Source organism: Psammomys obesus, unplaced genomic scaffold (assembly GCF_907164565.1).
Source record: "Psammomys obesus unplaced genomic scaffold, mPsaObe1.curated_primary_1811, whole genome shotgun sequence".
Taxonomy (NCBI): Eukaryota; Metazoa; Chordata; class Mammalia; order Rodentia; family Muridae; genus Psammomys; species Psammomys obesus.
The window spans coordinates 2,676,216-2,703,034 of record NW_026587556.1 but is presented as its reverse complement, the minus strand read 5'-3'; the positions used below and the strand labels follow the sequence as shown (position 1 = coordinate 2,703,034).

Genomic DNA, 26,819 nt, shown 5'->3' with positions numbered 1-26,819 from the left:
AAGTATAAAAACCAAATTTTAAATATTTTCCATTTCCAAATTGGTTTTAAATTATTAATTTAAAAATGCTCCAAGGGGTCTGACACCATTTTGTTGCCTTCAAAGTTACTTTCACTCATGTTCACACACATATACATAATATGAAAAATAAAAATAAAGTAACTTATAAAATATCTTTCTCTGGTTCGTCACCTTGAGAGTGAGTGCTTCACAGTCAAGATGCAGAAAGAGTCTCCAGGTCACTTTGATGCCACAGCCCCAGGACCTTGGGGCTTTCACTTCCTGTCCCTGATCATCCAACCTGTTTCTTCATCCCTCTTCATAAACCTGCGTGCACCCATTTAGCTCGATGTGAATATTCCATAGAGTAGTGGTTCTCAGCCTTTGGGTTGCGACCTCTTTGGGAGAAAGAACAGAATGACCCTTTCACAGGGGTAACCTAAGACCATCAGAAAACAGGGATATTTACATTATGATTCCTAACAGTAACAAAATTATACTAATGAAGTAGCAACAAAAGTAACTTTATGATTGGGTTCACCACAACACAGGGTACTGTATTAAAGGGTGGCAGGGTTAGGAAGGCTGGGAAACACTGCCTAAGAAAGAGGGTTGCTGGAGTGTTGGCATGGACCATCCGGGTCTTCAGAGGGGCCCATCCTCGCTTAATCCCCACCATTGTTTCTGAGTTTCCTATGATGGCTCCCTTTCTTTTTGGCAGAGGGCTTGCTTCACGCAGATGGTTCAGTATTTTTAAGCTCACGCCACATTCATCTTAGTGTCCTCATTCTTATGTCACTTAACAAGGTGTTTGAAGTTGGGGGAGGTTGGCATGAAAATGATCTAAAATTTATATCTGAGAATAGATACACTTGAGACAACCCAGGAATGGGTGGGGGGAGGAGATATTGCAGTTTCCATAGTCAGATTCCCCGAGGGAAATGTGTACATGTATATTCATGTTGCCCTCGTTTTAGCAGAATGAAGAACTGCATGCCCAAGTATATTCTGGGTGTGTGTGCTTTTTTTTTTTTTTATGAAAACAAAAGTAGAAGATAAAAGTGAGTAGTTTTCAGGTTTCTTTTGGGGACAGCTTTCTAATGTGAGATCATGTTGTTTGTTTGCAAAGGACTATGAATATCACATGAAGGGAGAGATATACAGACATGTCCCCACTCACTTGTCTCCTTGGACTGACAGAGCTCATTTCTTAGTCTTTTGTGAGAGGCAAAGGACTGCTTTTTCTTTGTCCCATTGCTTCCAAGTCCTGCTGTGCACACACTTCTCTGCCTCAGATGTTGGAAGTGCTCCACTCTTCACAGAAGCATCAAGAATTTTTAGAAAAAACAAACAAACAAACAAACAAAAACAACACAAACTACTAATCAGAGATAGACTGATAACAGCTTACTTGCCCAGTTGGGCTCAGATATGACCGTACACATTTTATAATAATTTGATTTTAGTTAGTGTACAAAGAATAGATTTCATTGCGATATGTGTGTGCATGTACATTATGCTTTGTTCTCACTCACCTCTCTCTGCTATCTCTCCTCTGCACTGGCTGGGCTGGTCTTCTTTCCCCTAAGTTGTCCCCTCTTCTGCTTTCATGTCACATAGATCCTGTTTTGCTCTACTTTCCCCTCCCTTCTTCATTTACATCCCCCGAACCTTTTTTATAGTCCTTTTTCTACTGTCCTGCCCTCCAGCATCACCCATCACCTTAGTCAGAATGGCTATCGTCAAGAAAAAAATGACAGCAAATGCTAGTGAGGATATGGGGAGACGGGAACTCTGATGTGCCAATTGTGGCGATGTAAACCTATGCAGCCACCGCGGAAATAAGTGTGGAGGCACCTCCAAAAAGCTAAAAATAGAACGACCATATGACTCATGTGTGGCTATATGCCCATAAGATTCTAAGTCAACAGACCGTAGATGTACTTGCTCATCCTGTCTATTGCTGGATTAAGTGTGGTAGCCTTTAGTAGGACTATCAACATTCTGTGGTGACAACTGATCTTGTATTTTTAGTATCTGTGCTGTCTCTCCACCTCCCGGTCTTCCACTGACAAACTGGCCTTTGATGTTGGCCTTCAAGAGGATACCACAGGTGCGTATTGCGTACTGTAATGAAACTCTGTTCAGAGAGAGGATGGCTAGACATGGTCAGAGACACATGAGATGGCTGGTTTTATAGTACAGTAAGGAAAATGATTCTGTCTTTGGCATTTTTGGTAGAGTAAGAGTCTGTTTTCCCTCTTGGTTCTTCATTCACAGGTAATTGGATGTATAGAGTTTTGACTTCAGATCCTTTCTACTTGTGGCTGGAGAGAAGAAAAGTCAGTCCATACTTCCTGATGGACAGGCTGTATGAAACTTGTTGATGCCTGCCGTGCTCTGTGCTCTCAGTCTTTGTCATCTGCATTACCCTGTGCTCGTTGTACCCCGATTAGACCATTTTGTCCTTTACGACGAGCAGGTGTGGCTTCTGGATGAAGCTCTAGTCACAGGGCTGGGGATGTAGCTTACTGGTAAAGCACACTAACTGTGTGAGGAGCCTTGGGCTAACGTCTAAATATCACTGAAATAAAATAAAATTAGATATCAAGTAGAAAATGGGACGAAAGGACAGAAGCCCGCTTTTACTGCGTTATTCTTCCCTGGTAGGGACCATCCCTCCGTCCACTGCTGACCCCATTTTATGTCTTTTAAAAATACATTCTAAGTGAAGATGTAGCCCAGTGGTAGAGTGCTGATGTGTGCAAGGCCCTGCATTCTATCCTCAACGCCGTGAGACAAACAAAAACCACGTTAACACACATGGGCCAGTAATCAGCGCAGTGAGTTAACTACTGACAACAGCTTTGCATCCTGCAAACGTCAGCAAGCAAGAGGAAAAGAACTGAAATCTTTCCTCCACACATGAAAGTTATGAATCCTTGATAAGAGAGGTCTTCACCTTCCTGTGAAGTTCATGCATTCCATGTGGATAGCAAAAGAGCACATGCTACCCACATGTAAGGTACAAGGTTACATTCTATCTAGCCATTAAAAGGGGTTTTTCATTATCAACTACATTTTCACGAAATAACAAAGAAGGTAATGAAAAAATATGTAACGAACTCAGCTAACTTTTGATAATTTTGGTAATCTTGGGCATTAAAAGATAAATATAGTATCCAGATATATACGTCATTTTCTATTAGCTCAGTTTTTAACTTTTTTTTTTGGTTTCTCAGTTTTTTAGACTTAATATATTTCAGCAAACAGTAAAATAAAAAGTCTTAAGTTTGCAGATGAAAGCACATGATCTAGAACATGCATTTTATATACCGAGCTGATTTCACGGTGGACTAACACAACCTTCAAACCCACACCCTGAATCCTCCCCTACACCGTGAGTCCAGCTTCCCACCAGCTCTCCACTTTTTTGTGAATTACTGAAGCATAATGGTATTTGATTTTTTCTGTTGTTGTTGTTTTCTGTTTACCTTCACCAGAATTAAACTCACAAGGCAGATGACCTTTTCCTCTCTTTTATGTTGATGAATTTTCAACTACCGAGGCAATGACTAGGAGATAGTGGATGAGCTGTCAGTGTTTGGGTGGACAATTGAAAATGTGGATCTAGTGAATGGAAACAAAGAATTTTAACTGGTGATGTGCAGTCGAGACTGGCCGGAGCAAGAACAGCTCAAGCCCAGCTTCTACATTGACTGCATGAGTTCCTAAGATGTATCCCAGATCAATTTACACATTCATGCAAAATTAATCATTGAGTACTACCGTGTGGTTGCAGGACCTAGGAGAACCCCCGTGGACAAAAGGCACACATGTTCTGGCATTGGGGAGTTGGTTCAGAAAAAGAAATACTGTAGGAAAATGATAAAGGGTTAGTGAGATGCCTTAGCAAGATTGAGGGTCCAAGTCCAACCTCCAGAGCCCGCATGGCACAAGGAGAGAATTGACTCTTGCAAGCTGTCCTTCAATATTCCAACATGTTATGGTTTGTGACATACACACATGAGTAAATAGAAATGAAATGTACTCAGAAAAGAAAAACAATAAAGCTTGGTAAAGGAGGAAAACGACAATTGTAAATGAATGCTACCACCAGAACACAGTTGGAAGCTCAGGGCTTCAAGAGGACTGTGTGCAGGCTGCCTTTATGCTTCTGGTTTGGGTGATGGTACTACCAAAGACTTATGGATATGTGCTTTGTGCTGCTGCTTGTCTTACTTAAGAGGGATTTGTTTCAGCCTACACCCAGCTGGCACAGTGCGTCTTTCTCTAAGAGTCTCTTAGATTAAGAGGGACTGGTGTATTTTACAAGGAAAAAACAAAACCAAAAAACAAAGCAGAGGAGACATGGCAATGAGATTTTTGAGATAGCAATCCTTTGTGTCACTTTTGAATCAACAAAAGAACATTTATAAAGCAACTACCCCAACAAAAAACCTCAGTTCCTTTTGATGAGAATCATATATAAAGAAGATTTATTTTTTTTAATAAGATTGCTTAGGGAATGAAATCACCTTGGCTGACTGGCATATCTAGGCTTATGTCAACATATGTAAATAAACGTCCCTCTCCAGCAGTTCTCGCTGGAGAAGAGACACCAAACTGTCACACCGATTTCCCTATTGGGAGAACATTTGCATTTCAATATGTCCTACCCTAAGTGAATTTGGCTGAATTCTTTTGATTTTCATGATCCAAGAGATTAGTTTGCAGGATATCTCATCTTTCTAAAAGTCTTGGGCTGGGCATGACATCACCTGCAGAGGAACCGAGTCTTAACTGGCTCTTTTCCATGTTTCAATTCTATCCTTTGCAGGGGAGGCTTGCTGGTGGACCATACATCCTGCCTCTAAGCAGAGATCAGAAGGAGAAAAAGTGCGGGTTGGAGATGACCTCATCTTGGTCAGTGTGTCCTCAGAAAGGTACTTGGTAAGTCTGGGGACAGGACCGGGGGCATGGTGCTCTGCTGAGAGACAGAGATGAACTGATAGCAAATGTGCTTAGGAACAAGCAAAGCTAGGGGGATGTCTCATAAAGACTTGCATCTCTAGCTGGTGAGTTGTTAGTAACTCCTGACAGGGAGACTTCTGTGGCCTTAAGGGGGAGGGTGGCTCCCTGGGTCTGTCAGACATCCCTTAAGACCTTGATATGCATATTCATGAGGCTGATGGTGCCTGCTCTTGGATTCTTTTATTAGTAGAATGTAAAAGGAGTCCACTTTCTTTATTTTGTGCCCCGCATAAAGGTTCTATCAAGTGGGTTCTTGTTCCATATTTTGATACTTAAGACACTAATTGACTGTGTGAGAGAGTCCTTTGAGCAGCAGCTTGTCTGCTATCATCACTGCCTAGATTCAAAGGGTAGGAACTAAGTGTAGGGAAATGAAGCTGATAGTCATTGGATTTTTTTTTTTTTTTTGTGGTGAGGCAATTATGGATTTAATTTAACATATTTAATAGGTTGTAGTTTTTCTAATCTAAAGAGTAATCCTGTACAGGAGTTCACAGAAGAATGAAATCCATGGAGGGTAGAAGGGAAGAGTATACAACATTCTTTGGTTTTTGTGATTTTATTTTGAGAGAGGGTCTTACTACATGGCTCAGGCCAGCCTTGAACTCATCATTCTTCTACCTTACCCTCCATTGCTGGTGTGATAGGTCTTCACCACCATGCTCAGCTAAAAATTGCCTTCCCTTTTTGCAGTAGTGGGTATTCAGCCTAGCCCTTGTGCATGCTAGATGAGCACTCTACCACCGAGCCACACCTCAGGCCACTCTCTAAATGTTGAAGAACTAATTAGACATTGTTCTACCTTGCTTTTCTGTTGCTGTGATAAACACCATAGCCAGAAGGACTTGAGGAGGAAAAGGTTTATCTCCTCTTACAGGTTACCCATCCATTATTGAGGAAAGTCAAGGCTAGAAGTTGAAGCAGAAAAACCTCAAAGGATAAAAGCTTACTGGCTCACTCCCACAGGCTAACGCTGAGCTTGCTCTCTTCTACAAACCCAGGACCACCTGTGTAGGGATGGCCCTGCCTGCAGTGGGCTAGGCCCCCCCACCTCTGTCAGCCCCTCAGATAGATACATCCCAGGTCCATCCAAACAAGGCAGTTCTCAGCTGGGATTCCCTTGGATGATTCAGAGCTGTGCCAAGTTAGCAGCTGGTGCCAACTAGGAGAAACAGAAAAGGCATCTTTAAAGTTTTTTTTTTTTTCCATGAATATCTTCATAAAGTATCCAAGAGGAAATAGTCAATGATAATGGAAAAGAAAGATGGGGCAGAGTAGGTCACTGGGAAATAAGTGGTGTATTAAAGGGCCTACTGTGAGAGGCAGTATACCTCTAGCACTGTAGATCAAAGAAGTTTTAGGGGACCCTATGACTCTTTAAACATGGAAACAGAACACGGAGAGACAGGTCAGGTGCTTGTGTGCAAGCATGAGAACACGAGTTCAGATTCTAGAACCCACATAAAAAAGTAGGGCATATGGTAGCACACTTGTTCCAATCATGGCGAGTCAGGGACAGGCAGGTTCTTGGTGCTAGCCGGCCTAACTTGCTTGGGAAGCTTCGGGTCAGTGTGAGCCCATCATAGTAGCAGAGTGGGTGGCATTTGGAGAGTGACTCCTGAAGCTGACTTCTGGCTTTCACATGTCCCTGCGCATGTCCCCATGTACACATGCATCTGCATACGCACATAAGGTCACATGGACACGTGCAAAGACTAAAACAGGGTGCACTTGACAGTAAGATCATTTTTAATGTACCAGTGCATTTAATTCCTTGATAAGCCTCGCCTGGCTTCCTGCTTGCAAAGTGGTGGTGCTAGAGACCGGGGAATGGCTTGGCAGGGCCTCCTGTCATGGGCAGTTTGGTGAGTCGGCTCCCAGACAGCCGTCAGAGGCCTGGAGAGGGTCTCCACTTCAGTCTTGGATGTTGGCCCTGTGTAGGTCTCTAGCGCCATGCAGCTGCGCAGCTTATTAAAATATACACTATTAAACCCATGGTGTGTGCCAGGGCTGTGCCACACAGAAGGTAATCAGAAGATACATGTCAAGTTTAACTGTGCTTGGCACCCAATAGCAAGAGAAACAACTCATGCCCCCTTCAGCACAACACTCCAGACCTGTCTCCGTTTGATTTGGACCTTGCAGTTCATGTCTGTCGTGGTTTTCCAGCTGGTGCTCTTGTGCTGTGTAGCAGGATCGCTTTCTTGGGTGGTTTCACTATGCATCAAAGGAGTGGAATATTCAGAACCTCAAAGAACCATGCCTCTAACTTCCTTTCCACAGCCATCAACGTGTCCAGCTCTGGAACTAGCCCCTTGGCCTCTGTATAAGCTGTTTGTAAAGTAAGGCTGGTGCTAATGGGAACAGCCAGTCCAGACTTTACTGTGAGAGGCAATGAGGTGAAGCACTTGAATGCTCACTGAGTGATAAAAGACTACAGGAATAAGTGACCAAAAAAAAAAAAAGGCATGTGCAGTTCATGGCCTATTAACTTTGGAAATAAACAAACCCGATTCATTAAAATTTACTACTAGTTTCCGAGCTGCATTATTCCCAAGTACTTAACTTCATTTTCCTGAGTAGACTTTATACATATATACAACAAATATATATATTAGGGATATAATATATAAATAATTTGTATCAGATGTAACATAGATATAAAACTAAAATAGATGTAAAACGAAATATATAAAAGCTATATAATGTAAATTCATAAATACAAAATTATACAAATATAAACAAATATATGTATACATGTGTATTACACTATAGCCCAGGCTAGCCTTGCACTCACTGTGTAGCCCACATAGCTCAAGATAGCCTTAAACTCACAGTGGTTCTTCTTTCTGCCTCTGCCTCCTGAGTGCTGGAATCACAGGCATTAGCCAGCACACCCGGTTCCGGTGACTGGTTAGCAGAGAAGCAAGCCATGTGGCTGGGATTCCACTCTCATGTGCTAAGGAGTCCAGTGTTTTTATTGGTCACATCCACAGAGTCCCACATATTACAGAAAGAAAGAAACTCCAGGAACACACTGTTTGTGGTTTCTGCCTTCCAGAGAAGCAGTGCCAAACCATGTTGTCAGGCTTCTGTGTGACAAACAGTGTGACGGATACGCGAGACAGGCGATTTAAGGGAAGATTAGTTTGACTCTGAGTTTTGGAGGTTCTGTCCTCTGGCCACTAGGCCCCATTGCTGGGGTCCTAGGGTGTGATAGAGCATCATGTCAGGGGAGAAGCAAGGTTCCTCACCTCACAGCAGTGGGGGTATAGGTAGAATAAGCAAAGGATCCTCCTCTGGAAGGCACAGCCCCAATCACCTAACTCCCTCTCTCTAGGCTCCACCACCTAACGGTCTCCTCCCAACAGTTATGGGCTTATTACAGGACAGGGGAAAGATGCTGATGCTGGCTATATCCCGGTCGCGCTCTAGGGACCACTCATCACCGTCTCACATTTCCACTATGACTGATTAGTAATGGGTAGAGGATTATGGTGATGAGTTCAAGGATGGATAAGGTGTACTCGGTTCAAAGGTTTTTAGAAAGCAACTGAAAATGAAGATGAAAAGTAGTGAATGAACTTTGGATACCTAGGCTGGCCTTGAAATTACTGTGAAGTCGAGAACGACACTGGACTTCTGGTCTGCCTGCCTCCGCCTTCCAAGTGCTAGGATGACAGACATGTGGCACTGGGCTTGGTGTATGAGGTGCTGGCATCTGGGCTCGAGGTCTTGTACATTCTAGACAAGGGCTCTGCTGGCCGAGTCACATCCCCAGGTCCCGTGTGTAGTTTATTGAGTCCTCAGCCACTGGCAGTATGGGAATTATGAATAATTCAGCTGACACAGGGGCATGAGGAGAATCGAACGCTGAAATCCAACTAAGATCACCTGCCCTTCCATAGTCAGCAGGTGCTATGGTTTGCTTGGGAAGTTTGTGCCTCTGTACAAGAGTTAAAGAAGCTGCTGATATTTAGCTTGAGGAAGAGAAACCTGGTCGCAAGAGAACGATTACAGATAATAAAGATCTATTATGTGAAAGCACGGTCTGTATTCTGAGATGCTGACATGATTAAAAACGAATTAGAACTTTTGTTTCAAAACACACTGGTTAAAATAGAGAATTTTAGCCACAGAGAACTAAAATTCCAGCCTTTGACTTTTTCTTATCGGGTCTGTGACTGTTGAGCTATTTTTCTTTTTTCTTTTTTTCACTCCTGAGCTTAGTAAAGGTTAATCCGACTTTGCCTTTGAAACACTAATGAGGCTTGAAGCCCTTGCAGTGATGGACTGATGGGCAGCTGATTTCCTCCCTCCCATCTGCAGAGGCGCCTCTCAGGAGAGGGGGCTGCGCCCAGGAATCAGCAGCCTGTCAGCTTTATGCGTTGGACACAGGAATAAAGTGTCTTGGTTGTAAGAATGGCTGTAAACTGCTCGCACAAACTGTCTTTCTTCTGCCGTTTGGTATTCTAATATGAAGCAGCATCCTAATCTTTCCAGAAGGGTTTTCCTGTGCTCCTATTGGGCAATTTGTCTTTTAAAGAGGCTTTTTGCAAAGCAGCTTATGTGTAAGAGAGAAAAAAAAAAACAGCATAGTGAAAGCAGGGCAAGCGGGTGTTACTGACTTAGAACCCACTTCAAACGGAAAAAAAAAACAGGGTAAGTCACATGAAACTTCATTTTTAATGTGTCAGTTGTAAAACCTGCACAAGATCTCCCTTCTGTGATTTATTTATTTATTTATTGCTTGGAAACGATTTTTCTGTTCTCCAGGTCACTTTGTAGACATGCAGAGATCTTATAATCCATAAAACCGTGGCCCAATAGCTGATTAAATATAAATCAGGGGGTCTAGAGAGATAGCTCAGTGGTTAAGGGCCCTTTCTGTCCTTGCAGGGGACCCAGGCTCTGTGCACGTGTCATTGTAGGCACATAGCTTTCAGGAGTTGGTTCCGTTCTTCCACCCTGTGGGTTCACCAAGATTGGTGACTTGAGTTCAATCCCTGGGATTGAGTTATTGCTCCAGCCTTAGCTTATTATTTTATTAGTGACAAACAAATAACTAACACACGTTGCTTTCAGAGGGTTAGAAGTAAGATGTTGATGACACCAAAAGGGACCGAAGTCGCATCTCCAGGCTTTGCACCATGAGCCTTCACACACGAGCAGAGCCATGTTTGTGACCCTTGTCTTAGAGCCTTAAATAAAAAAGGTATTTGATGTCATAACAAGCTGCTGAATTTCCTGAAGCTGCATAAATACATCGATGGAAGGCAGGGATCATTAGTAATTACAAGCCAGCTCAATTTGGGGGGAGGGGTACCCTAAGCACATGCTTTGCCAGTGAGCCATCAGGCCCAGTTCCTTATTTACCTTGAGCCCCCTTTTCTGTCCCTGTGGTCTAGGTGTGGGGGGCCATTGAGTATTACATTTGAAAAAGCATCATGTCTTCGTCTCCCATTTATCTTTTCTTATTTTATTTTTTTTCCCAAAGAAAAAGCTGCAGCCCGAGGGTTAAGATGCCTTGTTTACTCATGTGACTTGTCCCTGGATGCTAATTTATTTCGAACGCTGTATCACCAGGGCCCAAGTTCCTGACATTTAATAAGAGATAAATAAACGAATGAAAAACATCATCAGACAAGGGCTGAATTCAGGGAATCTTAGAAAAAATGTTGGGCCATGGAACCTTCTGGCAATCTGATAAGGCATTCCGACCTGCTGTCAAAAGCGGCTTTTAGAATACAACAAATAAATTCACAGGATTCGAAAGAAAATTAAAAGGTCAGATGATAGCTCTGTGGGGTTTGGGTTAAGATCCCCAAGAGAGCTTTGGATCACTCAGGCCTCTGAGATTTTGTTTCTGTCATCTGATATCTTATTCCCCCACAATTTTGGGGATCAGCTGTTATGAGGGGCCCTGCTCTACTGCTCCTAAATTACAAACTACTTTTTTTTTTGACAAATTGCTCAAATGGCTGTTGCGTATTTTAAAAGTCAAAATTCATGGGCTACGGGAGGTGGGCAAATGGCTTGCCAGGCAAACATCAGGACCCGAATTCCATCCTTTAGAACACATGTGAGAAAAGTTGTGGGCTGGAGAGTCGGCTCAGTGGTTTTGATCACGGTTGCTCTTGCGGAAGACCCAGGTTTGATTCCTAGCATGTATGTGGTGACTCACAACCATCTATAACTCCATTCCAGAGGATTCAACACCCTCTTCTGATGTCTGTGGAAACTAGGCATGCACGTGATACAACACACACACACACACACACACACACACACACACGCACACACACGAACAAAACAAAACAAGAAAACAAACACACCAACAAACAGATAATAAAGGCTGAAGTGATTAACATCAGGTTAAGGGTAAGTGAGACCTGAGTGCAGCCCAGGGCCCTAAGTCCCCATAGTATGGCTTAACATGGCCCTCTGACACTTGGATTCCCTAATGGCTGTATTTTTGAGCCTAAGGCTGATTTTACTTTTACCCTCTTGCCATCATCCATCTTTGCTTTAAGGACAACTCATCTTGCTTTCAGTAATTGGACTGTTGCTGCCTTCTGAATATTTAATGTCAACAGGCCTAACTTGGTGCTGTTCCTGTTCAGATTCCTATTTTGCTGCTTAAGCAGCAAATTTAAATGGACGATTCAAGAGGCAATGCGCTTCAGTGTGTTCTTATGGACATAGTCGGGGCTAGCACTTTCCCCTTTTCCTGTGTCTGTTGTGTGTGATTCACCCTTTTGCTCAGGTATAACTTACAGATCACATTTCAGTCCCTCACTCTCTCATTACCTTTTTGCTGTAGTTGCTCCTGGCTACCTGAAGTGTGAGCTCCTTAATCTGGAATCTGCCTTTGTCTGCAGGTCTGTCCTTCACGCCCCTCCTCAGTGTATATTCAAAGCTTCAAAAAGGATTCTATGTCTGTCCGCATGACCCTGCCCTTTGGTTATGGTCATTTCTTGGTCATGTTTTCCCTTTATTAGAGTTTTTTAGGCAGCCAGAGGGACCATGCTACGCAGTCTGATATATTACAATGAAAAATCCAAACTTGCTCATAAAAATTTAATTATCTTTAAAACGTTTATAGGCAAACCATTGACATGATTTATACATGTATAAATATGAAGTGTGCATCTACTTACTTAGAGACAACGCATCCTAAGTAGGAGCTCAGGCCATGTGATCTTGTTTCTTGTCTCAAAGCCTTTGCCATAAGAATTTCCACCTTTCTCCATGGAGCCAACACGTGCCCCCCAGACCTAGCACGAGGAAGCCTGCTCTGGCTGTTTAGTTGGCAATATTCTCTTTTGATAATTCCTGGAGCATTTTGATTGTACTTTACACATTTAAGAAAATTATTCTGGCACATGGTATTTTATTTTGCTCACGTATCTCCCCCTACAGGATTACAAGCACCATCGGGGTCAGGGCAATGTTTTTTATAAGATATTGAATGAATCTGTGATGAATTAACAAATGGTTATCTGTTTGTCATGAATGTGTGTGAACTTTTACTTGGTTTAAAACCAAAATAGAATATTAGCATTAGTATTGTGAATTCTTTTCAGAAGATTTTGTGAACTATATATAGTGAACTTTATATGTGTATGTGTGTATAGTGAACTATATATATATATGTGTGTATATATATATATATATATGTGTGTGTGTGTGTGTGTATTTCAACTATTTATATAATGTGTGCATATGTATATAGATATGGACAATTCTCTTTACTATGTCGTTGACATAGAAATAACTCAGATTTTTAAAAGCTGTATTGGGGGCTGGGGAGATGGCTCAGTGAATGAAGTGTTTGCCATACAAGGAAGAGGACCTGAGTACAGTCTTCATCAGCTACATAAAAAGCCAGCTATAGTGGCATGGGTACAATGACTTATGAAGTTAATACATGTATTTTACAGTGTCAGTTTCAAAAGTCTTTTGTTTTGATTGGTTTTTGGTTAGTATAGAAAGAAATGGATCAAATATATCTGGGCACAGGGGTCTTTTCTGAGACTGATCTACCAAGGACCATGTATGGATATAACCTAGAACCTCTGCTCGGATGTTGCCTGTGTAAGCTCAGTAACCAATTGGTTTCCCATAGTAAGGGGAACAGGGACTATTTCTGACATGAACTCCATGGCAGGCTCTTTGGCCTCCCCACCCCCCAAGGGAGGAGCAGTCCTGCTGGGCCACAGAGGAGGACTTTGCAGCAAGTCCTGAAGATACCTGATAAAACAGGGTCAGATGAAAGGGGAGGAGGTCCTCCCCAATCAGTGGACTTGGAAAGGGGCAGGGAGGAGATGAGGGAGGGAGGGTGGGATTGGGAGGGAATGAGGGAGCGGGATACAGCTGGGATACAGAGTTAATAAAACATAACTAATAATAAAAAAAGAAAAAAAGAAATGGATTCCATTGTGACATTTATATAGATATGAGGCATTTTATTATAAGTTATTCTTCTGTTTGTATCTGCTTTGATTTCATTTCTCCTTTTGCTGGCTTTCCTCCTGTCTTCCACCCTCCCCTTCTGCTTTCATGAGACACATATTCCTATACTCTTTTGTTCATTTCTCTTTCCTCCCTCTAGATCTTTTCCTCCTCTCTCAGTCATTCATTCATACATACATACGTACGTATATGTATGCACAGATACTTTTGACTTTTCAGTTCACATTTTTTTGCTATCAGAGAAAACATGAGATGTTTTTATCTTCCAGTTTATCTTATTTCTCCTTCATAATGATCCATTTTTCCTGCAGTCATCATAATATCAGTCTTTATTATGGATGAATAAAATTTTCTTCTCCATGTGAACTGTGTTTTCTGTATCCAGTGGTTTCTGTTTAAGAGAAATAGTAAAATTGCTGCTGAGAATTGTCATCACCATTTCCTGGCTCTTATACCAAACTGCAGCTAACAGTCACTGGAGGCTCTTATTCGTATTGTGGGTTGTCAATAAATTATCACAGTATCATATGGAGAAAAGTGAGTGAAATTTCAAGCATCCACTTTAATACTATTTTGTCTAGAGCAAGCCTTAAGACAAAGTTTCTTTCTACAAATATATTTCTCAGTGTATTTGTTACTCGTTTTTGTGTTTTCTGATTGGTGGTTCATCAGTAACTTTTAGGTTGAAATCGAAAAGTATCTAAAGTTACATAGTGTTCTAGTTAGCTTTACCTGCCAATTCGACACAGCCCAGAATCTCTTGAGAAGAGAGTCTCATTTGAGAGGTAGCCTAGAACATATTGGTCTATAGGCATGGGAGATTACCTTGCTTTGGAATTGATTTAGGAGGGCCTTGCCCACTGTGGGCAACACTATTTATTCCCTTGGCAGGTGGTCCTAGGCTATATAACAAAGCTAGCTAAGTACAGGTCTTGGGGAGTGAGCCAGGAAAATCCTCCATAGTCCATGCTTGAGTTCCTGTGCCATTTTCCCTCAATAATGGACTGTGACCTGGAAGTGTATGCTGAATAAACCCTTCCCTCCCCTAAACTGTGTTTGGTCAGAGTGTTTCATCACAGCAACAGAAGGGAAACTAAAACAAATAGTAACTTTTATTATTCTTTTTCCTGCTCCGGCTTTAATTATCTTGCTTAGGTTCATTTACTTATTGTTGAGTCAGAGTATGTTGTCTAGGCTGTCCTTAAACTCAGGAGCCTTTTTGCCTCGGTTCCCTGAGTACTGTGATTCCAGGTATGTGCCGCCATGGCTGTCTAGCGTTTCGGTCTTCGAAGAACAGACTGAGGTGTGCGTTCCTTATGCACACTTCCAAATCAGCAGTGTTTCCCTCAGGCTGACAGAGCTCCCTGTGCCGGGCTTACAGCCGTGCCTCCTCTTGCCTCTTGCTGCAGCACTTGTCCTACGGAAACAGCAGCTGGCATGTGGATGCTGCCTTCCAGCAGACCCTCTGGAGCGTGGCCCCTATCAGCTCAGGAAGCGAAGCAGCCCAAGGTAAGAGATCCACTTGAATTAAAAGGCTTGTCCTTGATACAGAGTTGATGCTTATCGCTGAAATTGTGATAATGAGCTGATGCTTAATTAGAGACATTTCATGTCCTGATATTCTATCATGCAGAAACATGACATTTTTTAGAATCTTGCCTAAACTGCTATTTAAAAGTGAAGCCCGTGCTAGACTTCATCTTCCCTTATTTTCATGGTGTTGTCAGCTTTGGCTGGTTTCTGTGATTTCGTGTGCTAGCTCTCTAAGGGCTGTTTACCCCATTTGTGAGACCTCTGGATGCCGCTCAGTGAGTCTAATGTCATCATTTTTCATTATATTCCTGCGCCTAGTGGCTGGCTCACCATGATGTTTGTGTAGCAGGGTTTCTCAAGGTGCTGGTTGCCTTGACTGTGCTGGTTCTCACTTTTACAGCTTCCAATCTGAGCCACTTGTTTGTGTGTGAGAGTGTCTACATGTGTTTGTGTGTGGGCGCATGTGCATGTGACATGCATGTGGAGGCTTGAGGTCCAGAGGGTTGAGTGTTGTTTACTTCCTGTCATATGTTTCTGTGAATGTGTGTGTTTGGGTGTGTTTGCATATGCGTCATGTACAGGTGCACATGCTCATGCTCATTCACTTTATTTTATGTATTTATTTTTTGATTGGGTCTTTTCATTGGCCTGTACCATGATGCTTAGTGGAGGCTGGCCAGCCAGTGAGTCCCAGGGATCCACTTACTGATGGAACAGTCTCCATAGCTCAGAGTTTATATATTTAATGGTGATGTTTATAGGCTGAGGCCACACCCTCTGCTGAAAATATCAAACTGCAGGAAGGAGTCAGCCAATAGCATCCATGCCTGTGATTTGGTCACAGGTCCAAGATCATTTTCTAGTCGAATGTTTCTCTGTCTGTGCAAGTAGATGATTGCATCAGATGCTCTGTCAGGCCCTTAGCATCTGGCCATGGTATTATGAACACAAACGACTTTCAATCCTTACAGGCTATCTCATTGGCGGCGATGTTCTCCGGCTGCTCCATGGACACATGGATGAGTGTCTCACCGTCCCTTCAGGAGAACATGGTGAAGAACAGCGGAGGTTGGTATTCAGGCCTGGCATGTTGCAGTGGCTTTGATGCATTTGTTGGGAAAAGAATGATCTTGGTGTTGCTCAAAGGAACACATAAACAAGCTGAAAATAATTTGTCAAGGCATTTTCCTTTTGTGTGCTGGATAGAATGACCTCTATCTTTCCTCACTGAAGTAGGTCATGGCTGTGTCTCATCCTGTTGGTGAGAGCTTGCCTTTACAATTGGCTAATTGGCAAAAGGGGAAGGCAGGGTGGCATAGGGTTAAGGAAATACTGGCCCTTGTTGATCTGACTGCCTTTGATATGGAAAACAAAACAAAATAAAAAAAAAAAACCAAGAAATATTTCTCACAGACTGACACATCTGTTTTCTTTGCTTTGATAGAATTTTCGTTTTCTAGGCATAGGTCTGTTTCAAGCATGAACATCCCCAAAGGTATATCACATACATTCATTGCCCACTGAAACCTTCCACATCATGGCTTCCTGAGAAGGCTTTTGTCTGATTTCTTAACTACCACAAGAATAACTGAACATCTTCATCTCTTTAAAACACATAAGACGCATCGAGCGAAATAAACTGAGTGGGAGGAGAGAATACACGAAGTTAAACTATTTAAAGTGCCATGACGTGCCCATTAATTTAGAATGATGCTTCTGGAAGATTTAATCTCACACCCAGTCTCAGTGTTCTCAGGATTCCTTTCTGTCATCTCTCACTTACTGAAAAATCATGAAGTTGACTGCTTTTCCTCGAATTTTACATAGAGACCAAATTGGAATTGTCTGCAGGTCCTGGGAGAAGTGTACAGGTGTTATGCAAATGTGCCACTACTTAGTGTGCGCCACAGGCTGGAGGGTTGCCTTGTGAATCAGTTGACAAAGAAGAGGCCACCTGGGAGAGGGGAGCTCTCTGGGTGATTTGTTATGCTCTCTGAGTGGGGCTTCCCATGATGTTAACCTGCACATTTGGGTAGCTTGTTCAATAGATGTTCATCACTCCCATTTACTAAAAAGGGACAACTGGGTCGTTAGAAAATCAGCCATCACTTCAGTAGCTCAGAAAGACTGGCTAGGAAGCTGCTCCTAGGTTTTGCCTGTCACAGGCTGACTTAGCTTAAGGTCAAGAGCAAGCACAGCCTGTAGGGAAGTTCTCTCAGCTACAGGTGCTGTCACCTGTGACTCTGAAACCCCTTCCCCCAGTGCTTGGCCACACAGTCCTCAGTGATGCTATTGTGTTTGTGTGTCTGTCTGTCTGTCCCCTTCCCACCCTCGTGTATGTGTCTGTTTGTCTCTGCCTCTCTCTTTGTGTCTGTCTCTGTCTCTCTCTCTCTCTTTCTCTGTGTGTGTATGTCTGTATGTCTGTACCCCCTGTGTGTGTTTATCTCTGTCTCTCTGTGTGTGTTTGCCTATCTCTGTCTCTCTCTCTCTCTCTCTCTCTGTGCATGCATGTGCCTGTATCTTAGGGAGAGGGTGATATCACAGGTGTGGTTCTGAGTTGGGGGGGGGGGTCGGTAAGTGCTTGTGACTCTTTACAAGGAGTTGTACAGAGAAGCCTAGCCAGTTAGAAGAAAGGAGATGGTATTTTAAGGGGAAGATTCACAGGGGTTGAAGGAGTGTCACATTTTACCAGTGACCTGGCTCCAAGAAGGCAGAAAGGGGCGAGCTAAGGTCTACAGTGACCGTTTTGGGTCATTAGCTTAATACCCGCCTCTCCCACGTTCATATAATGTAGAAGCTCTTCAGAGCACGCTCTCTCGACTGAGTTAAGCTCAGCTAGACTAAAGGCTGCTTGCTGGTCCTTCAGCTGCTGCCTTTTGTATGTTAGTCTATGACATTTCCTCCTCATTTTCTATTCTCCTGCCTCAGTGCCTAGCTGGAGGAAGGGTCTATTAAGGGGTAGGCATTGAGATTACTAGGTCTGCCACACTCTGTCCCATCTCTGCTCCCTGATCCGCTCAGATGTGGGTAAGCTCTGTAATCTTCTCTAGCTGTTCCTGCCACCGTGACAAACTGTATCCCCTCCAATCGGGAGCCAAAATATGCTTGCTGCTATTAAAGCGCTTTAGCTGGGTATTTTATTTGTTTAATTATATTTTATTGCACTTATTCAATTTTTTTTTTTTTTTTTTTTTGGTGCGTGTGTGTGCATATGCACTTGCAAGCCAGAATGTACATGTAGAGGTCAGAGGACGACATGGGGGAGTCAGTCTTTTCTGTCTGGGTCCCAAGGATCAAATGCAGGTCATCAGGTTTGATGGCAAGTGCTTTTACCATATAAGTGGCCCAAGCCAGGTACTACAGTGATAAAAATGTAACCAGTACATGTGGCTTGTAGTGAGTTAGGAATAAGATGCAGATGGCACCCAGAGGGTCATAGAATGCTGAGGAGGACATAAAAAAAAGCAGTTGGCTTGTAGAATTAATTCCAAACAGAAGGCTAAATGTAAGAGTCAATATGAGTGATGAAAGTGTGATCTGAAAAAGCAGGTTTTCCCCCTCAGTGATGCAGAGAGGATAAAGGAAGATTAGAAGCTAGGTGCTTCCAATGCAGTCATTTGTCTGTCAGCTCATCACCTGGCTTTTCTCCTGTGCTGCCTAGGAGGAGCTTGTGGGGTGGGGGTGGAATCATCAGAGCTGTGATAGGCAAAAGACACTTGGATTAGAGGTGAGAAGATCTTAAGTCGGGGAACCCGTTAGAAAGAGGGATATCACGGAATTCATGTGACAGAAGGCAAGGTCCTCGCCATCATTGTTCTTTGTTACTATGGCAAAAGACCCGTCATAAGCAACTTCAAGGAGGGAAGATCTGATTTTGCTCACGGTTTCAGGGGAGACAGTTGGGGCAGAGGATGGCAGTGGTGGCTGTTCGTTTGTTATGAGGGTTAAGTGAGAACTGGGTGTGGTGAATTCAGAAGGTCTCTGCCCATAAGGCAGAAAATCGGGGTATCCGAGTCTGACTCAGAAAAAAAAAATGTGTGTTGAATATAAATCACAAAGGCATGAGGGCAGTTGAGGGAAAGGGCATCAGTCATGTGTTCACTGAGGTAGAGAGGAACTGTGTGATCCAGTTCTGATCTACCACTGCCTTCAGTAGGCTGTGAAGCTTGGACACTGTGTGTGTTCACCTCAACATAGCGAGAGACTCTTCCAAGGTCATGGAGGCAGCGAGAATACATCTGTTTGCATATCTTTTTATAGCATGTTGACATGGTGCAATTAGATGAACGTGGATGTCAGATCATGACTGTAGGGAGAACATGAGTCAGCTAGGCAGGATGGAGCCTCAGGGGGGGGGGTGCTTGGGGAAGAAATGTTCTATGTGTCTTGATTAAGTTGTGAAACAGAGCAATTATATATACATAATGAAAAAAAAGACTTCCTTAAAATTAGGTTTATGGAAAGCCTTATGATTTTGAATCTTGGTGGTATCATTACATAGACCTTCAAAATTGCTTCCTTTATTCTCCCCCCCCTCCACCCCCTAAGCCATTGCCCGTGTCTGAGAGAACCAGAGAAGGCAACAGCCTGCAGGCAGCACTTTCTTAAATTATTATCAGTCTGTTTGAGGTGAAGAAATGCATAATGATGGTTTAAGCATATATTTTGTTTTTTTTTTTAGAAAAAGAAGTAAAAATGATTTGATTATTTTTAAATGGTGAGTTTAAGCAGGGAAATATGTCAAAACAAAACATAACATTTTTGTCTTACAGGCCTTTGTAGTTTTGATTTGGCCATGCCCACTGATTATTTCCTGTTATTAAAATTAAAGATAGAATGTCAACGTAGGTTTTGTTCTAAGTGGTAGACGTGACTGAGGACATGTCCAGTGCTAAACATCTGCTTCTGAGCAATTCAGGAACATTTTGATCATCTGTGCTGGGCTCCTCAGCAGATTTGACTGTTGGCTCTACTGTGGTCTGCTCTACTGTGGTATTTAATATAATTGTAGTGATAGAGGAAGCAGTTCAGTGACCGGGCATGTAATTCTGGATACCAATGGATTTTCGCAATGAGATTCATCCTCCAAGTTACCTATTCATTCTCATAGAATGTTAATAAGACCTGTGGGAAAAATAGCCGCCAGTGTGCTATTCAAGTACACAGAATGGAACTGGAGAGTGAGCCATCAAGGTTTAGCTAAATAGATATTCCCTTGTACTTCCTTCTTATCTTATGTAATGGACAGAGTTTTGACAGGGTCAGGAAATATTCATCACTGTTTCTTTTTAAGTTTTTCGAGTTTTTTCAGGTAGGCATTTAGCTGCAAGACTTCCAGTGTACATCTTGCAGGGCCAGCAATGAAGGTATAGGCTGCAGAGGGTATGTGCAGTCAGGTAGGTGTCTCAGGGTTAATTGTGAGGCTGCTCTCCAGATTAGGAAATAGGATATTTTAGCAAGGAAGCGGTTCTGGTAGTCAGTAAGAGAATCAGGAGCCACATGGTGATTTAATTATTGCTTTAACATAGACTTTCATTGTCGAGGCTTCAAATTTAATGATAAAATTTCATCTGGAGCATGATAGATTTTGTTGTTGTTGCAGATTTTGTCTCTGGATATACCTCATCTTCTTCCATGAATCTTTGTGAATGTAATAAAATGTCCTCAAGACCCTTTTAGTGCAAAGTGCACTATGGGAATTAAGTGTTCCATGCCTTTATTTTTTGGTTGTGCCTGGTTTTGAACTTGAGACCCAAGCATTCTGCCATTGAGTGACATGTCCAACAAGTTAATAGATTTTAAAGCAGTTATGTTGGGAGATGTTGTTTTGAATCTCTGGTTTGAAAATCAATATGGGGTGAATGTTGTTTATAAAGCATTATTTTTATTTTGAAAACGGGTTTACATGATATCTTTTGCGTAGCTGAGTTCATTCTACATAACATTGTGAATGACTGTCGTATTCTGGGCTCTGAACTGTGTCAAAAGAGATATTGTCTCCTCTTGAGAAGGCTACACTCTATAGCAAAAATAAAAACACACATATTTATTCTAACATTGCCCATGTGCACAGAAGCTGGATGCACAGAGTAAAAGTTATGGGAAAAAAATGAAAGGATGGAAGGGAATCAAGAGTGTTTGCTATTACGTGTTTTGTGGAAGTGGTAGAGGAAAGGAAGAGGGCGGGGGAAGGCGCTGTGTTGGCATCTGATCATGCATCCTTTCTGGAATCTGCTTATGTTGTCTTGTTCCCTTTGAGCAGGACAGTGAAGGCACTACCTTACACGATATGGAAATGAACGCTACATTTGCTTTCTAGGATGCGACTCAGTAGACAAGAGCTATGTGGCACAAATGCGTGACAATATTTTTACTTCTGTGGTCTTTGTAATATGAAGATGATTCAAGGAGCTGTCATTATGATTAACTGATAGATCATGAGCGGGCCTTCATAGAATGAGTTGAGTCTCTCTCTCTCTCTCTTTCTCTCTCTCTAGTTTAGAAAGCAGTACGTGGCATATTACCCTGTGCAGCTCTTTGACCCGGTTGCTGAGGAAGACTACTCCCAGCTTCCTGCTACAGGGGTGGGGGGCACCTCATGTGTTCCAGCACAGACAAGGGTGAAGATACTCATGTTTGTCAGCTTTTGTGACAGGTGTATAATCTTTCTGGGTATTTTTACTTGTTTGATTTTGCAAGTGAACATCAAATACTTAAAAAACTACCTCTCATCTATTGAAGTATCTCTGCTCCTTTGTGAAAGATCAGTTGACTGTATTTGTGTGGGTCTATTTCTAGGTTAGAAACAAAGATTGGTTTATTTTCTTTATCCCATTATGTATAATTTTGTTTGTTTTTAATTTTTGGGTGTTTTTTTTTTTAAATTTAAGATCTCATATGGCTCAGGTTAACCTTGTACTCACTATATGACTAAGGATGACCCTGAACTTCTGATCCTCCTGCCTCAGCTCCCAAGTGCTGGAATGAGCCACCCACCATACCAACCCAATTGGTTTTCTGTGTTAGCTGAATATTCTGGAGATTGTCTATAATGTAGGTTACTGGTTTCATGATTTTATGCTATTATTGATGTGATGGATTATATATCCACATATATCCATATATATATGTGATGGATTATATATATATGGATTTCAACAAGAATATGTTGAAACACAGTTACAGCATTGACCCTCAGGAGGAGGCTGACATGGGGTTGGCTGACTTAAAGGCAAAGATTAATTTGCTGTTTCAAGCTGTATTTATAACAGAAGATGACTCATGTGACTTGTTTATGACTGTGACAAAATGCCTGGCAGAAACGACTTGTGGAAGAAGAGTTTTATTTTGGCTCATGGTTTCAAGAATTCATCATTGGCAGGCCAGGCAGGTTGGCAGAACCATGTAGTGGAGACTCAGCAAGTTCTAGCTGTAGAATGGGGGGAGAGAAAGTAGGGAGGGACCAGAAATGAGTGGTCCATTCAAAGGCCCACTGCTGGAGCTTTTCCTTCTGCCAGTCTGTTTCCACCTCCCTTAAGCTCCACAGCCTTCAAAATAGAACCATATTCTGAGACCAAGCATTCTAAACCAAAGTCTGAGGGGGTTATTTCAGATCCAAGGCATAACAAATATCAGGAAGCCCATAATGCTACTGATTTGATTGACTGTAGGAACTCAGTTCAAGCCAACATGACGGAGTCTTTGCTTATCACTACAGAAGGACTGACTCCAAATTCTTCAGTATTATCATTTGGATCCTTAGGTGGCTCTTCCCAGTGGTAGAGAGAGGTTGTATCATTCCTAACTTCCTCACAGTAACATAAGGAATGCATAAAGAAACATGGTTAGGATCTGTAGAGATGGTTCAGGAGTTAAGAGTGCATATTGCTCTTGCAGAAGATTTTAATTCCCGTCACTCATGTTGCATTATTCACAACTGCCTGTAGGTCCAGCTCCAGGGAATCTGATACCCACCTCTGGGCTTGAAGGGAACACACACACACACACACACACACACACACACACACACACACACGTCTTAAAATAAAAAGAAAAGGAGGCACTGACTTTACCAACCTGCCTAAGTTTGTACAATGAGATGATGCCCTCAGAAATTTAATAACAACGAGATATGAATGTGACTTGCCAAATTCTTGGTGCCCTACAAAAAAAAGTGAGCTCATGGCTGTAACGTCATCAAGAGAAGGTGCCCTCTGCCAGAACTCATCCTTGTAGTCATCAGGGCTCTCCTTATAGCAGCCAGTCTTTTATTAACGATGCTTTATGATTATGCCCTAAAGCTCACTAATTAGAATTGTGTATCCTGTAAAATTTTATTACGAATAAATACCCCTGTGTCAGGTGGTGAGAGGCTTGTAATGATTTGTGCTCTCATTAGCATGCTAATGTAGTATTTTTCTGGGCTTCAGATTCTGAACATGAATACGCTAGCTGTCACAGCACTTGCTTTTTACCCAGAGAATGAGTGGTTGAACAATTGAGATAAGATTTAAATTGTATTTTATGACTCCCAGAACCAAAAGAGCTAACTACTTATGTTTTGGTGGACAATGTTATAATAACCACGAGAAGTTGAATTAATGACATTGGGGGGGAGAATTTGTGCTTAGAATACATTTAAAGTTCCTCTTCCATGGCAAGCCTGAAATATACATTCCCTAATGAAGTGTCTCATATTGGAGGAGAATGTGCTCTGGAAACATAATGTATAGTAAGAAGCCTGGGAGTTTTTAAAGTCGTCTTGAATGAGCTTGTGTGATTGGATATTTACATGTGCATTTTAAAAGTTTCTTTTGTGAAATTGCAGTGACTTCAGCTTTTCTGGTCTATGATCTAGAAGTTTCTGGGCTTTTTTTTTAAATTCATTTTTGTTTCTGTTTTAATGTGTGGTTAGTACCAGCTTGGTTTGTTATCCTGGTTACTAAAGAGCTGTGGTAGGGGGATCTGGTGCCAAAGACTAGCCTGGGTTGCTGAGTGAGTTCAGAGTCAGCCTGAGCAGTTTAGTGGGGTCTGTTGTAAGTTAAATAGGAAGAAGTCTGGGGATTCGGCTCAGTGCTAGAGTGTTTGTCTAGTAGTTTGAAGTCTTGGGTTCAATCCATAGGACTGCATTGCAATAATAATTTTGAGGATGTTAGGGATATTATCAATTTGTATTATTTTTACTTATTTTCTTTTCCCCTAAGTAGCTATAACAGTGGAAGGAGGAAAGACTTTATATCAATCATAGTTCTGAATAATGGTTCATCATCAAAAGGAATGAGGGCAGGAATCTAGAGTCGGGAGCTGATGCAGAGGCCATGGAGACTGTTCTCTGTGCTGTTCTCTGCCTTGCTCCCCATGGCATGTTCATCCTGAATGCTTCCAGAACTCAGGACCACCTGCCCAGGGGTGAGGGCCTACAATGGGCGGGGCCCTCCCACCTGAATCACTAACTAAGAAAATGTCATACAGATTTGTCTACATCTGGATCTTAGGAAGGCCCCCTCCTCTCCAGTGACTCTAGCTTCTATCAAGTTGACATAAAACTTGCCAGCACAGCATCCACTCACTTTTCTTGAATTTTGGCAAATGGCTGCAATTTGCATTGAAGTCCCCAGTGGTAGCTCCAAGGGTAGTCTTGTATAAGTCTTTTTAACTTCTTAAAGAAGAGTTTTTTCCCCCTTCGGTCTTCCTTGTAGAATGGACAGTTGCCATGAGCTAATCATTGGGTTGTCTGAGTTTAAAGATGTTAACGCCATTTGGTAGACCTGCTGGACTTCGTGGTGGTTTGAATGAGAATGGCCCTCCATGGGCTCATATATTTGATATTTGGTCCTCACTTAGTGGAACTGTTCTGTGGGGGATTAGGAAGTGTGGTCCAGTGTGTCACTGGGGGTGAAATCTCACTTTGAGATTTTATAGCCAATTTCATGTGTGGTTTTTCTGCCTCATAGGTTGTAGTCTCGACGTATGTGCTATCGGCTATTGCTTCAGTGCCATGCATACTGGCCTGCTACCATGCTCCCTGCCATCATGATCACAGACTCCAACCCTATGAAACTGCTAGCCCTCAAATTAAATTCTTTCATGGTCATGGTGTCTCTTCAAAGCAGTAGAAAAGTAACTTAAACAGACTTTGAAAAAAAAAAAGAGTTTTTCTAGATTCTGATGCCTGAGATCCATGATGGACATAAGTGATACATACTCCCTTCATAGAACAGGGGCATGCCTCCAGGTGGACCAAATTTTAAATAAGCTTGACTGCCCTTTGGGTCATTTAGGATGGACCTTAAGCCTTGTTTCATTTAGGGTTTTGATACCTGGAGTCAACATTTAGCCTGAAATAGCCCATGGAGACTTGCTTAACAAACACCAACTTCTACGCATTCCATCTGTTTATATGGGGGAGTCCAGTGAATGATCAAAGTCCTCTGGTCAGCAGTCAGTACTTGCGAGGGACCCCAAGTTTCTATGCCTACTTTTGGAACACTTTGAAAACACAGACTTCAGAGCAGAGGGACTGTTAGGATAAAGCTAAAACATTTCAGAAAGGAAGTAGGATTTGCTTTTCTTTCAGCTTTATGTTTGTGTTTTAGAGATCTTAATGAAATTCACCTTTAGCTTTCCACTCCTACACAAATTTAAAAAACTACTGTTGACTTGAAATGAAAGTTATGAAAGGAGCTGGAGAGATGGCTCAGAGGTTAAGAGCACTCATTGGCTGTTCTTCCTAAAGGTCCTGAGTTCAATTCCCAGCAACCACATGGTGGCTCACAACCATCTATAGTGAGATCTGGTGCCCTCTTCTGGCATGCAGGCAGAACACTGTATACATAATAAATAAAATATTTTTTTGAAAAAAAAAGTTATGAAAGAAAATTTTTGAGCAATTTTCCTACATAGATACATAATTTTACACAACCATAGCTATACTATTTATATCTTAAAACCCATTTTATTTCCAACCTTGAGGTTTCTCTGTATCACTCTGTTCAAACAATATTTTCAGTTCATTATTCAGCACCTTTTTCTAAGCTCATTTAGAACTGCATGTTTGCATATTTAGGACATACTCAGTGATTTATTGTTGTACAGAAAATGTGTATCATTTATATTTCTGTCTTAGCTTTATTTTCTGTTGCTGTGAAAAATACACTAAGAAACACAACCTGGGGGAAAGGAAAAGTGTTCATTTAGTCTCCAGTTTCGGTGTCTAATCCACCATGGCAGGAAAGTCACAGTGGCGGGAACTTGAAAGAAGGGGTCACATTGCTTCCACAGTCTACAGAAGAAGGCAATAAGTGCAAGCATTTGTTAATTCATTCTTCTTCCTCTTGACTGTGGCTGTGATGTTGCCAGGTGCTTCAAGTTCCCACCTCCTTGGTTTTCCCATAGTGATGGTCTGTACCTGGACTTGTGAGCCAAATAATCCTCCTTTCCACTTAAGATGCTTTTAGTCAGTGTGTTTTCTCACAGAGAAAAAAGGAAGGCAGCTCCTGTCTTCTTTATACTGACTTGAATCTGAGAGCCCCGTATTGGTTTGTTCTTCTCTTCCAACAAGAATTTTTCCTTTTATTATCCTTTTTAAAAAATAATTGAGTAATTGTAGACTAAAGGTCTTCAGAGTCTCCATTTGAGGAACAGATGTTATAAGATGGTTATATCTTCATTTTGTGCCAGGGACAGTAACTCTTTAATTTCTTTTATTCCTGGTAAAGTTTTTTTTTTTAATTTTACTTTCTACATGGTTAGGTTTTTAAAACTGCATTTCTAAATTT

At 42.0% G+C, this 26,819-nt stretch overlaps 1 protein-coding gene across 1 annotated transcript in view; it reads left to right on the top strand.

Moving 5' to 3' along the window:
• Ryr2 (ryanodine receptor 2) overlaps positions 1–26,819 on the top strand; it is a 380,472-nt gene that overhangs the window by 62,447 nt on the left and 291,206 nt on the right. Inside the window, exons 6-9 of the mRNA XM_055603932.1 lie at positions 2,035–2,113; positions 4,841–4,953; positions 14,919–15,018; positions 16,014–16,110. Of these exons, the coding sequence (XP_055459907.1) occupies positions 2,035–2,113; positions 4,841–4,953; positions 14,919–15,018; positions 16,014–16,110 (389 nt within the window). The remainder of the gene's footprint in view (positions 1–2,034; positions 2,114–4,840; positions 4,954–14,918; positions 15,019–16,013; positions 16,111–26,819) is intronic.